Genomic DNA, 13,723 nt, shown 5'->3' with positions numbered 1-13,723 from the left:
TTAAGTGGTATAAAAAAGAAAGAAATCCATTTTTTTTACAGTACAAAAATTGGCACAGTATTCTTTAACCAGCGTTGCCGTGTCTTCTGAACCGGTTGTCGTCGGAAAGCCTCCCGATTCACAGACTTATGAGCAGAAAACCCTGAGAGAGAGAAGACAGACGGAGAGACAGAGAGACAGACAGAGAGAGCAACAGAGACATAGAAATAGAGATGTTACAGTCATTACTCATCCAGTGAGCAGGGGCTTTGATGGCCAAATGTGAAATTCAAGTGACAATCCACACAGGAACCATCGTCTGTGATGCATTATGTTGGTGCTTAATGAGCCATAGTGGCTATGTAGAGCCCTTGTTTTGCTCTCATGGCAAGGGTATATGAAGTGTCTAATCTTGAATATGCACAAATAACGACGGAAACAAAAACAGAAATGGAACAGACACACTCGCTTTCACTCTAATCCTGTTAGTTTAAAGGCCCTTCTCCACGGGTTTCTCTGGTTTTCCACTCTGTGTCATCTGAAACGAGGGATGGTAAGACATTGGCATTGTCGCCAACAACTACAGGTTGCAGACCGGAGTTATGTCTCTGAGAGATAGAGCTGCTCTGGTCATTTTACGGGCTGAGATAAATCTCAATGGGCTGTGCAAAAAACACTTTTTAAAAAATAAAAAATGAAAAGCCGGTTTCCCACAAGGCTTAGCAAGTTAGCGGAAGTCTAGTATACCACTTTAAAGGTTATAGGCCTGTGGTAAGGTTGCATCTTGAATGCTCAGCAAGGGATTTTATTAACAGCTGAAATATTAAAACTATTTCTAGTAAGACAGACAATCCTGTTTTAATGCACGTTATTGAGAACTGAAAAGCCCATAAGAGCACTGGAACAAAAGTTGTACTGTCTCCTAAAGCACCATTGAAACACAATAGCCAGAATATTAATGCTGCACAGCTTGCTAAATGTTTAATTTGAAATAAAAAGCCAATTTTCATGCTCTGATTAGTCAGCCTTCCAACAAAATTAAACCAAAATAAAATACTGGAGAAAACCCCCCAAAAACAAACAAAAAAGCTCTGAGCTAGCAACCTACATGCTGAAAATGGCAAGTTACCCCAACCCTAACCTGGTCGCCTAAACCAGCTAGCAGCTCTCCTTTTTTCTTTTGCAGGGATTTAAACATTTTAATTCCAGGACTCATCTCCCGCTATGCAAAACAAGCTTCCCCTGGCACTATTTTGCAGAGGCACCATCACTTCATTGGGTTTAGTGCCTCCCAAGACAATCGTGATTGGTTTCAAGAAATGCGAAGAGAACAGAGTGTTTGTTTCCTCAATATCAGAACGAGAATTGGTGCAGCTAGACTGCCGACAGAGCACATTCATGTTGACGTTAAGATAAAAACCTGCCTTTTTAACGTTTTCTCTCTTACTGCCTACTTGGTTCAATGTGTGTTTTTTTTTACTGAGAATCTTCCATTAGGAAACGCCAGAAATTAAAGACACAAACTACTTACTCATCTGAGTCCTTTTTGCTCTCCTCAATGTAGGCGATGGACTCTGAACGAATGCGGTTGGTGACCTCGTACGTGCGCAGGGTGACACCAAAGATGTCCTCATGGTAGCGGTTCTCATCCTGGATATAGTGGGATGATGAAAGTGCAGAGAGAAGGTGAAGCGAATATGAATCACACTGCTGATTTCAAAGAAACACAAAGAAATACGAGAATATACAGACAGATCTTAGGAACAGCCATAATGGTCTTCGCCTGTAACTCTTTTCAGAAATTTATTTAGGTCACAGAGGTTTTACAGATAGTATTTGAACTCTAAACTTGTAGTCACACTGCATACAGACTATTTCCTTCTGTGTAGGGTTTAACACAGGGAATACAGATCGTCAGCATGAAGAGAGTTTTATGTTTGGAGTTACATACAGCATTACAGTATTTCTATTAGGTTTGTGTCTTTATCTACTCTTACACCATAAAATGTTTATGATTAAATAGTTGTTGATTGACAGAAGCATACTGACTGTGTTTAGATACCTGCACTCACAACATTTTACAGATTCACCGACAAGTACTGAAAAAAGTCTTCAGTCCATTTGTATTCTACACAGGGACATGTGTTAATTGTGTTAATTGTAGGCTTGTTACATACACTTAGTTACATACATTCATGTGAAGAAGCTGCCTGTTCAACTGGAGGTGGATTGCATTTCTCAAGGGCACCACTTCAATGGTGAAAAGCACTGCACGCTACCATCACTCCAAGTTGCTCAGCGGCGTTTGATGGTGAACATCATGGTGACGATGTTGCATAAAAGAACTACACCGTTGCTCTCTCTCTCTCTCTCTTACCCGAAGCTTGCTGATGAAGAAGCCAGCATCCTCCAAGCTCATGTTGCCCTGCTGCTTGATGATTTGCTGGACAGTCTTGAGAACATCCCCGGCCATGGTAACATCCCCACACACGTAGATGTGTCCTCCCTCCTCCCTCAGGCACTGGTACACCGTCTCTGACAGCTGCTCGCGCAGTGCGTCCTGTACATATTTCTGACAGAGAGGCACAGGAGGAACGATGAGTGTGCATGAGGAAGTCAAGTGTGAGAGGAAGCAAAGTGAAAAGCAGAGTCAGGAGACCACTGACAGAGAGAGAATAAAGTAACATGAAGTAGGATTTGTAAACTGAAAGCTGAGGACTGCTGGTGGGTGTCCAGGGACTTAATAAATAACAGAGTATGGAACAATGTATTTATCTTTCCAGACTCTTAATTTTGTGTATTTCTTAAACAAAAAGAAATATTCATAAAAGCAAAGAAGGCAGAGTTTTTAAAAAAAGCCCTTTCTCTACTCTGGGTTTCTACAAGCTGACTCATTTACAGTTACAGACAGTTAAGTGCTTGTACCTTTGGTTTGCCGGGTTCTCTGGAATAGGCCGTGTAGAGCTCCTTGAACACTTCTTTGTTCTTGGCCTGGATGGTCTCCTCCTTGTAGATGTGGTCCACCTCACTCTGACGACAACCAAACACCAGGATCATGGGGCACGACTCGATTCCTAAAGATGACAGGCGCAAGTTATTTCACCAGTCACCAGTCAGTCAGTCATTTTAACTGGAGGATTATAAGCTTGGATATTCTTATAATTGACCATCAAACTGAAGACTCTGTCTGCAGTTTCATGTGCAGCAGTGAAAATCCACTGTAAAAAAGCCTCTATATGAGGAGGTTATACATACAAAGGAATGAGAGAGGAACCAACCTTTGTGTTCGAGGTCATATAGTCTCTGTTGCCAGAAGCTTCTGAACGGGGCGATACCTGTTCCTGGGCCCACCAGTATACAAGGTGCTTGGTTGTCTCTGGGAAGTTGGAATGATGGTGCACTACAACAATAAAATAGAAAAAAAAGAAATGAAGTAAGAAATATATCCAAAATATAGCAAGCTTCTGAAATTTACTTAAAAAAAATAGCTGGGAGATATGCTTAATTACTTTTTTGCCAATAGTTAGCTTGAGATCACTCATGTCTGTATGCTTAATATTAGGTTTGCCATGCCATTGTTTGGATGGCCCATTATTCCGAATCCCCAACAATCATACAATGTCCCTTTTCTTGCTCTGGATATAGACACTCACCTTGCAGTTGTTAAAACAGTGACTGCCCGCCCTGTCCATGGTGCTGAATTGGCGGGGGTCTTGCCCTTAATGGGCCTAACAACGCTACCCCATCCCTAACCAAACAGTAGAATATTAAGGGCCAAAAACTCAGTGAGAGTTTGTATATCTTTGAAACAATGTGCATTTGAGTAGTGGCCATTTATTTTTGGTATAACAAATGGACCTGCAGTCCAATGGAACATTTTTGGGGCTATCAGGGTTTCAAAATAATGGGCCATCGGAACAATAGGCAGTCACTACATTATGCTAACTTATTGGGCTAACTTAGCTTGGTTCACCTGCTGAAAAATCTAAGTTTTGCTTTCTAGCCAACTCTGATGTTTGTGTGCTAAATATGACACTCTTTCTGCTCAGTCAAATACTATATACGACAAGGACTTTTTAACTGGTTGTGAAACAGTCTCACTTTAATACTGATGCCTCTACATAAGCAAACAAGATTGGCAATTTTTATGTAGTTATTCTTAATGCCTGTCACCAGGTCGGATTCCCAGCAAAATAGTAAGTCACAAAATGAAAGCACAGTACGGTAGAACATTTTTCCGCTTTTGTGCACGGGATCTGCCAGAATCGACAAATGTAAGCTCCTTATAGCTGCTTTAAGTGAGCTAGCTCAGCAAGAAAGCAAATCAACTTACTAAATGTTTCCTTTAACATGCCACAATATTGAGTCATGTGAAATATACTGTGATATTTACCCTCGGACAAAACATGGCACCATCTCCCCCTTCTCTATCCTGTTGAGCCACGACGAACACACTCCATGGTGAATAGGTCCCTCTCCATCTGAAAGGGATGATAACCAAGCAAGCACTTTACCTGTTCCTCTCCCCTCCTCCTCCCACTCTCTGTGAGTGGACACACTAAATGGGAAGAGAGTGGCCCTAGCACATTTCCCAAGGCTAGGGCGATTCTTCTCTCTCCCTCTGAGGGGAAATTATAGTAATTCACCCACTACTTATACAATCACAGTAACATGCTTACACAAGTGCACATTACACATGTGAGAGAAAATAGTAGGTAGAATATGGTAGTGTTTGCTGATACTCGACAGGCTGAGTGTGCAGATGCTAATTGCAAAGGTGAAGCTGTAAAAGCTTTGTGATATGCTATGCACTAACGTTGTACATACCATCAGACAGGCTGGTATACCTGCAGTGCTTTCTCTGGTTTGTGTTTGTGTCCATATCTTTAAATAGAATCTGTTTGCAGATAGAAAATCTTCCTGAGGTGTTTCCACATCTACATTTCTTGTAATTACAGTGGTGGTCCGGCTGCCCTATGAAGCAGACTGGCTTTCCAAGATAACTTGCAATCAATGCTCTTTGAGCCATCCGAGGGTTTTCAGAGAGGGTGAGTCATTCGACTTTTCAAGTCTTTGCAGCAACCTTGAAAGAACCACAGCACTCTGCCTTTTATCCATGACATAAACTGAACTGATGCAAAATATATATACAGGGTATGCACTTTTTCGAGCAATAACTTAATGATAAATACATTTTAGTAGAAATCACAGGGTATGATTGAGTTTGTTTTGCACTTTTCACAGAAATGTAAAGAAATTATCCATTTAAAAAGACAGAAAAGAAAGAAGATACCAATTTTAGACTCTCAAAAGCCTAATGGGAGCATTGAAGTTCATCCACCTAGTAAGCAGAAAAGACCAAAGCACCTGCATTTACACCCACACAGAAATCCTTCGAGAGATGTTAGTAAATGCTCAGCTTGGTTAAAGGAGTGTTTACAAGGTTGTATGTCCTTACCTCTGGCACGGTAAGAGACCACAGCGACGGTGAGGTGGATCTCTCCTGGGTGCAGGTCTGGAGAGGAGCTGATGGAGTAGTAGCGAGGCTGCAGCAGGGGCAGCTGGGTGAGCAGCAGGGTGGAGGGCATCTGGATGGATGGGAACTCCTCCAGCACCTCCACCAGCGTCGGATTGTTGTACCACTTCCACTCTTCATACTCCTGCAAGCCCTGAGATATTGAGGAGAAAGACAAGGTGGGATTAAAGTACGGGTGAATATTTATTAGATTTTTCTGTCCACTTCAGTCTTTGAATTGTTGCTGCTCCAATTACTTAACCGACTGCCATGAGAACAAAAAAAAAATAGAGGATGGATTCCTCTTTTAGATCTGTAAACGTTTTTGATTAGAGAGCCGGAGGCAGCCACCAGCAGAGCCGTTCCACATTCACTGCCCGCCTGTGTTTGTGTGTCATTGCTGACATTTTGATGTGATGAATATAGAGCACTACCACCAGGTTGGAAAAACTTTGATATCTTCCCATCTTTTGCTTTGTTCTCAAGCTGCTAATGAGCGACACAGTGCCCATTAAGGAGTCTGGTGTGGTCTCCATTCTGAGCCTGAAGCACTGTTTGAAGCACCGTATGTACAATTAGCAAAATTTCAACAGCAAAAGTACCTTTGGGCCTGGGGTTTTTCAACCTTGATACACAGACGGGGCTGTGGGACATCTTAGAGATGGATAAAGTTAGTTTCATTGATATATTGTTAATATATCCTTCTTTTATGCAATGCAAAAATAAAGCTAACATGACAACTTGACCGTTCTCTAGTGTTTGTTATGAGAATCTATATAAAAAAAGAGGATTAGACGTGTCCAAACCCTGCATTAGTCCTGAAATGATCTTGAGATTTAGCGCATACAAAAATAAAAAAAAGATCTGCAGTGCTGATTCTACTGTACTGTTTCTTTTTCTGCATTCAGAAAGCCTTCCATCTCTCCCTCTTGCTTTGGTGACAATGATTCGATGTATGAGCATATGAGTCACTGCTTGGCCTCAGCCAGCCTTTTCCACACATTGACAAAAATGGAGAGTGAATTGTGGGAGGCACTGCAAGGGGGAATGGCTCTGGGTTAGAACGATCAGCCGCTTTAATTTGGCGCCAGCTCACTCCTACTGTACGTATTTCCATCGGTGCAAAGTGCATCAAATCGGCTTTCAGACACAGAAAACTGTCTCCCATATTTTGATAGCCAACATGATAAATGTGTTGGTTATTATTATGCTTTGAACACATGGTGACTTCTTGTAGAACCACGCTCTAATAAAAAGTGAACAAATGTCTGCATACATTTGCCTCTGACATGGAAAAAAAGCGAGAGAGCATATTTTTGGATATAGCCCACGCACATACATCGCAAATCCCTTATGTGTCTGGGCACGAACCAAGCTGAGCGCTCAGCACAGCAGCAGCTCAATAATTCAAAAGGTCAGTGTTAATGGTAACGCCGAAGAGTAAGTGAATTTACCTTACTGAGGATCTCTAGTTTCTTTTTCTGTTTGTCATTGGTTGCCAGAGCAGCAAACTGCTGCAACAGCACAGGACTCGGCGGGGTGGTGATGTCCAGAAAGTACTGGAAGGCTTGGTAGATGGTGCAGGGAGGGATACGCGTCTCATTTGTCCAGTTACTGATTACACCTACAGAAAAGAAAAATGTAACGGTTGCATTAATTAATATTTTGTATCAACAGTGGATCATATGATAATGCGTAACATGAATGGGAATTATCAGCCCAGTTTCCCTCTTTTCAGCCCTGTTTCCAGGTGCAGCAGACAGACAATGTCTTCATGTCTTTTGGAGGCATTTTCAAACTTCTTTAAACTTGCTTGGTTAGTGTATGTAGGTGCTTGATCTTTGGGTCTTTATATATACTGCTTTTTAATGCTAAAAGAGGTGGTTAAAACAAAGAGTTCTTCTTTTAAAAAATGACAGTGCTTTAGCCAAGTTCAAAGACTTTGGCATCACAAATTATCAAAACAGATGATCTAGTCTAGTATGACAAGAGAAAGTGTTTTAAAGCGGAAGTTTAATAGGTCATTACAAAGAATTGTTTAATTCCTCTAGTTAAAGTTGGGTTGAGCATACACACACACACACACCTACACACTGTGTATAAGAAACACCTTGCTTCACAGTCACAGTGAAAATCGCACTTAAGTCACCCAGTTTCCACACAACTGTTTGCCAGTATGCGGCTTCACTGAAAGATTTCTGGGCATAGATACCTCACCAAAGTGTGACTGAGAGACTGTTTCTTATTCATGTTTTGTTTTTGACATCCTGCCCAGATTTCAAACCGCAACCCTTCTGATTGCTCGCCCACCGTGTGCGTAAAAGTAGCGTGACGTTGCTGTAGCATCACCCACCCAGGGCAGTGTTCCTCTCCTCCAGGAACTCCACTTTGACTATTTGATTGACAGGTGGAGCATCCTCCAGTTTATCTATGAGAGCCGTCACCAGGTCCTCGTGGTTGCCAGGGAAGATGCCCAGATGGTCGCCGGGCTGGTAGCTCAGGCTGACGTGGCTGTTTGTGTGGAGCCGCACAAATATGGTGGAGCGACTGCAAAAAAAGATCAGAGATTTGGGGGATAACCTGGCACCATTTCCAGTCTGTTCCGTTTAGCTTACACACCACAGTGAAGGAGTTGGACACCAGACGAGTGCGTTAGATAAATTAAACACTGCTTCACATGTTAACCAAAACAGACAAATATGAGACTATTTTATTTCCTGTCAGTGTGCTCATGTGTTGGTACATACTTGGATTTGGGACTTTGTAAGTTTTGAGATTCCAGCATCTTTGCTCCATAAACCTTCTTCTTGTGAATGTTGTACAGTGCTGTTGGCATAAAAAAACAAAACTACATCACATACATGTCATTTACCATTTAAAGAAATAGTGTCATCTATATACCTGATCTGCTTTTATTAAAGTTCAACATTTTGGAAAATATACTTAATGGATTTCTCACAGGTGTTCTTATTATTTTGCCCGCCCATGTTTACACCTTTCTGTATAACACAGGTCAACATCAACACAAACTGCACACTCTTAAATAACCATAAAGTCGAATCTCTCGTAAACAGAGGAAATTTAACATTACTGTCATAGTAGTCGGGCCTAGTTCACAATCTTTATCTCATTTAAAATGCAACAATTTACTAATTAATCTATGTTCATTAGGCAGCAGAGCCACTGATCTATTTCAGACTTGGTCCAAAATTTTGGACCAAATCTGAACTAGATAGCTACAAAGAGCTTGAAATCCCACTGCATTATCATTTTTCATTCCACAACAGAGCCACAAATCTCACCTCCAGGCAATATAATGGAGTCGCTGGTCTTAATCAATAACATCACCACCCCTGTATGGATGTATTATGATCATTTTGTGCTTCAGTGCTTATGAGCACTTATCGCCCCTTTATAATCAAGACGCCACCAACAGTTCATCACTTGCGCCCCACAGTATTATCATGTACCTTCTGTGAGCGCCGGGGCCTCGGCTGTGTACGTCAGGCGGAACTTGCTCTTCTTCCAGCTGCGGTCGTTGCTGATCAATGAGTCGTTGGCCTTCTCGATGTTCACATCATCGCCAACACAGAACACGTCACAGGCAGCCTTGACACGAAGAACAGGAGAGAACACGGCCATTATTTACAGATTCCCATCACACCTCCACAGGAATCGCAAAGGTTTACGAAAATGATCTCCTGCACTCTAAGTAGGTCTGCGGTCAGCAGCTCAAGGTTATGTTTGGCCAAATGCCTTCAAAAGGTTTTCTTATTTTATTTATGTTGTTGTGGCTGCACAGAAAACAGGGAACCATATTAAGTGGGCTCACAATTCTCCAAATGCATGACATGATTTGACTTTTGACTTTAAGGTTGTGATTTGATTTAATTTAAACACCTTTTTCAGCACTGGCAGCTATTCCATCGTTAGACTATCGCATCTGGATTTGTAAAGATCAACAGATCATTGGTTTGATGTCGTGCCCACTGTCATTTACATTTTCAAATTCTTCTATAAAAGCTAGGTCAAAAATGACCACCCTTCAACAATAAACAGAAAAAGACTGCAATTCAGTTTGCTACGAAGTCTGTCAAATCTGTTCCAAGTGAGCCCTCTTGGCAAACAAAACAATTACAGATCTTTGGTAATGTCATCAGTTCTGTTAAATTCAGTTCCTCATTCCTCATTTTGATTTATTAATTTTTTTTTTCTAATATTACTGTTTGCCATAACTTTGGATGAGACCAAATACATAAAAAAAGTGTCTTTCCTTAGGAATTTATGAGTTTCTGACTGTCGGAAAAACAGCAACATTCCAACAAACTACAGTATCTCTGAACTCTCTTTAACAAAACCACATGTGACTATTCTATATGATGTGCTTTTGATAACTAATATAAAAACTAATGTAATATTACATTCACTGAGCCTCCCCGGAACTTGCGTGGAGCCCCCCTGGTGAGGCTCTCCTCCCACTTTGAAAACCTTTGAATTAAACTGAGCCCAAAGGGTCTCAGCCCATGAAACCAACCTTAAAAACCTTCTTGGCCCAGGTTCTGAATGACTCCTCCTGGCCACACAGCTCATCTCCTTCTCCCATGCGTAGGATGCGCTCCCCCCCCAGCTCTTCAAACAGTGTGTCCACAGCGTGGGCAAAGGCGCAGAAGTGTGGGTAGGCCCTGGAGCCAAGGCCAAACACTGAGAACCTAAACAGAGACACACACACATATGAAGAAAGACAGAGAGGCAGGTGCTGTAGTGTTAAAAAACATAGACATTCGAATACACGGAGCCCACGTTAGAAACTTTCTTCCCTCTAAAAAGGCACCAAAACAGCTGACGTATTTACAAATACTTGCGCTGTCTAGATGTAAACATGAAATAGATCACTTCTCTGCGAACGGACAAGTTATCCTTCCGCTGCTTCACTGTGAAGCAGTCAACACACATCAGGTTCAAGTTTGAGCAAAATGTCTTCTCTCCTTTAACAGATCAGCAAACTGTCCACTGGTATAAGACGTGTCATCCCAAATACGTTTTACAAGCAAAGGAATCTATATGAACTGAGTAGGATGAAAATTCAAGTTAACAAATAAGGAGATTTTCAGTAGTTAATCATGATGTTATAAAAACACTTTTAACTTTTGTATTTCAGAAAGTGTTTAAGGTCTTTTTTATCTTGTGTCTCTATATTATCTCTATGATAATTACTGTTGCCAAATTGACTTCCAGATTTGTTGCTTAACTTCACTTTGTTCCTTTAGTTGCAAAGCTAGCCAAACCAGCAGCTTCACTTTACTTACTTGTGTTACCCACGTACAAAACTGTTGAAATATGGCTTGTGCTGCCAAGTGTTTTGTCGATATCTGTTTCCAAATTCAAGGCGAGGCTGTGGCTCTGTTTCTCAAAAACAATCTCATTTATATCCATCAGACTTGTTTTTTTTTCTTTGTAAGTAACAATATGGAAGAAACATACAAAGCAACCTTAGGATACGTAGGATACAGGATACAGAATAGGATACTTGACACTTGAATCATTATTTTCTGTACTATGTAAAATGAATATATCCATTAGTCATTGTCCCATAAAACAATATTGAAATGAGACCGTGACTAATTTTGTCAAAGTAATCATTGATTTTGTGATTTGCAGGTTAATAGATAAACACAACTCTCAATTAAAACTGGGTTTAATGGAGATGAATGAATATTCTTCCGACATTAAAGGTGCAGTATGTAACCACTAACTGCTGCTATTCTCGGAGAGTTCGGAGCACGCTGTTGGTGTTTACACTGCTAGCACAGGAGCTTTGGCCGAGGACAGACTGGGGTTAGCCGGCTAGCATGCTAACTTCAGTAGATAGATCTGCAACACATTACATAGTTAGCAATGATGCTGCTGTTTCTTCACATTCTGGTGATAATTTTAGTTAATGTTTGAATGTTTTCTAAAGTCTTACATACTGCACCTTTAAGGTAACATAAAACCATTGTTTCAGCAACATGTCAAAGACCATAATGAATCTAATTTTGATATCACAATTCTTACCCTGACGTTTAGATGTCTTTTAACCTGCAAATCACCACATCAATACTTACTGGGGAGGATAGCACTCTTTAGACAGGCTCATTACCTCTGCCAAGGAGGTGTGTTTTCATCCGTGTCCGTTTGTTTGTTGGTTGGTTTTTCAGCAGGCTTACACAAAAATTGCAGAATGGATTTCCACCAAACTTGGAAGGAGGATGAGTCTCCGCCAAGAATAGACTCCATTAACTTTTGGTGTGAATCCAGTTAAAGGGATGGTTCCAGAAATATGTTTCTCACTGTCTTTAACATTGCAAGATTTTTGCGACATTTTCATTAATTTCTCAGGGAATAATACATGAAATTGATTAAATCTGGTGCCTGGTGTCAATGAGTATGAGTATGAAAAGGGGACTGTGGGGCCTTGGCAGAGGTATTTGCTGTACTGTGTGCCATTCCAGTTTTATGACTGTTTTTGACCTGGTTTGGTTTTGTTTACCTAACGTTGGCGAGAGGTCCGGTGCTCTCAAAGTTAATCTTGGCTTCTGGCTCGTCGCTGGATGATTTACGAGTGTCAGAGTAGGAGGACACGCTGTTGAAACGGACCTTGTAGCTCCTGTACATGTGGTGAACAGACAGATATGAGACCAGTGGAGGCTGGCTCATAGAAGCAGAGGAGGTTGTTTCTCCTCTACTTTTGAGAGGCAAGATGGAAAAGTGAGAGTATAAAAAAAGAGTAATTGGTTAGAATAAAGCATTATCAAAACTCTGAAAAATTTATGAAATGTTTTTCTCTTTTCTTTTAAAAAGTCTATTGTTGAAATTCTTATAAAAACACCTTAACAGCGACACCTGCAGGCCGAGACGGGGAGGAGGGGAAAGTGGTGGTGGGGGGCAGAGGAGTACGGACTCCCTCTGTCCTCCATCGGGTGGGACCAAGCGGCAGCCTCTGGCTGTTACAAATAAGGCCTATGCGGATGAACCAAAATCTGCAGTTCCTCGAATGGCCACTCGAGGCTGGCTACAAAAGCTCAGAGCCTGTGTTAAAACGCCCAACTTTACAGCAAAAATAAACGTGCTTTCAGCCTGGTACAAAAAAAAAACCCTTCTGGTCTCTATACCTAATTCATTACTTCATTATATGAGTCACTCGTTTAAATTGAGTGACAGGTACTCGTGAGCTGGCTGCTCGGCTTCACCTCAGCTAATTGCAGTCACTGAACTTGATCTCTCAGCTGAATTTATGGTGTTGATGCCTTTTGGAGAATTTTGATTCAGATATTGGACACATGATATGCAGTCAATGTGCGGTTAACTGGACTAAAAGCAGGGCGGAGGGACAGTGTTTTGGATCTGTTAGCGTTAAACGGCAGACAGCTGTTGGAGCTTGCGACGAGACAGCCACGGGCAGTCTGGCGTCTGGAGCTTCAGTATCCAGAAGTTCCTCCAGAATCCGGAGGAAAACACCAGGAGTTGAGGAGAGTACAGAGTTTGTTTTTTAAACTTTTGGGATTTAAAAATGGATTTATCTTCACTCTCGCCTGCCGCAATGATCCACGGTGGTGCCGAAATCCACTGTAAGGTACAGAAACTAGAGTGGAAACACTTCACTTGATGGCTGTACAGAGAGGAGATGGGGAAAAGAAAAGACGCTACAGCATGATTGATAAACACCCTATCTTCTGCATTAGGTTTTTAAGGAATCTTAAAAGACACTGTTTTACTTTGTAATATTTCGTTGAGAATAAAAAAAGCGGCAATAAGTAGCGAACTACTGTAAAACAACACCCCAAAATTTTGTCACAAGCCGCCACTGGATGAGACACACAGACGTATATTGCGAGGGAAGAAAAGACAAAATCTGATAAGCATGAATACAGACAAACGCAGGCTGAGGGACTTCACTCACTTTCTGTCTTCTGTGTTGGATGTTGGGTGGCGCATCTCCATTAAGGCACCTCCAAATTTCTACAGTGACCAAAACAAAAAGGCAGTGAGCCATCTGTACATCTTTGCTTTGTTAGCTGGAGTTGTTATACAACATGCGTACCTCTCCATTTTCAGGTGGATCACCGTTGCCGAACGTGCTGGTCACCACTAACACCAGCGTCTCGTGCTCCAGGTCCACCACATCATATTCATCCATTGACATGACCTGCAGATGTCACAAAGAAACAGCTTCAGCCTCCACTCACATGG

At 41.5% G+C, this 13,723-nt stretch overlaps 1 protein-coding gene across 1 annotated transcript in view; it reads right to left on the bottom strand.

Annotated features, from left to right (window-relative positions):
* The window catches only part of nos1 (nitric oxide synthase 1 (neuronal)), a 36,853-nt gene continuing 23,130 nt past the window's right edge, over positions 1-13,723 (bottom strand). The window contains exons 14-28 of the mRNA XM_073466206.1: positions 13,575-13,679; positions 13,434-13,492; positions 12,024-12,140; positions 10,029-10,203; positions 8,965-9,103; positions 8,242-8,320; positions 7,848-8,041; positions 6,949-7,118; positions 5,438-5,648; positions 4,373-4,460; positions 3,258-3,379; positions 2,905-3,053; positions 2,357-2,551; positions 1,511-1,629; positions 1-142 (exon numbers count right to left, since the gene is read on the bottom strand). Coding sequence (XP_073322307.1) covers positions 127-142; positions 1,511-1,629; positions 2,357-2,551; positions 2,905-3,053; positions 3,258-3,379; positions 4,373-4,460; positions 5,438-5,648; positions 6,949-7,118; positions 7,848-8,041; positions 8,242-8,320; positions 8,965-9,103; positions 10,029-10,203; positions 12,024-12,140; positions 13,434-13,492; positions 13,575-13,679 — 1,938 coding nt within the window. The 3' untranslated portion in view covers positions 1-126. The remainder of the gene's footprint in view (positions 143-1,510; positions 1,630-2,356; positions 2,552-2,904; positions 3,054-3,257; positions 3,380-4,372; positions 4,461-5,437; positions 5,649-6,948; positions 7,119-7,847; positions 8,042-8,241; positions 8,321-8,964; positions 9,104-10,028; positions 10,204-12,023; positions 12,141-13,433; positions 13,493-13,574; positions 13,680-13,723) is intronic.

Source organism: Pagrus major, chromosome 5 (assembly GCF_040436345.1).
Source record: "Pagrus major chromosome 5, Pma_NU_1.0".
NCBI lineage: Eukaryota > Metazoa > Chordata > Actinopteri > Spariformes > Sparidae > Pagrus > Pagrus major.
This window is presented reverse-complemented; position numbering and strand designations above follow the sequence as displayed.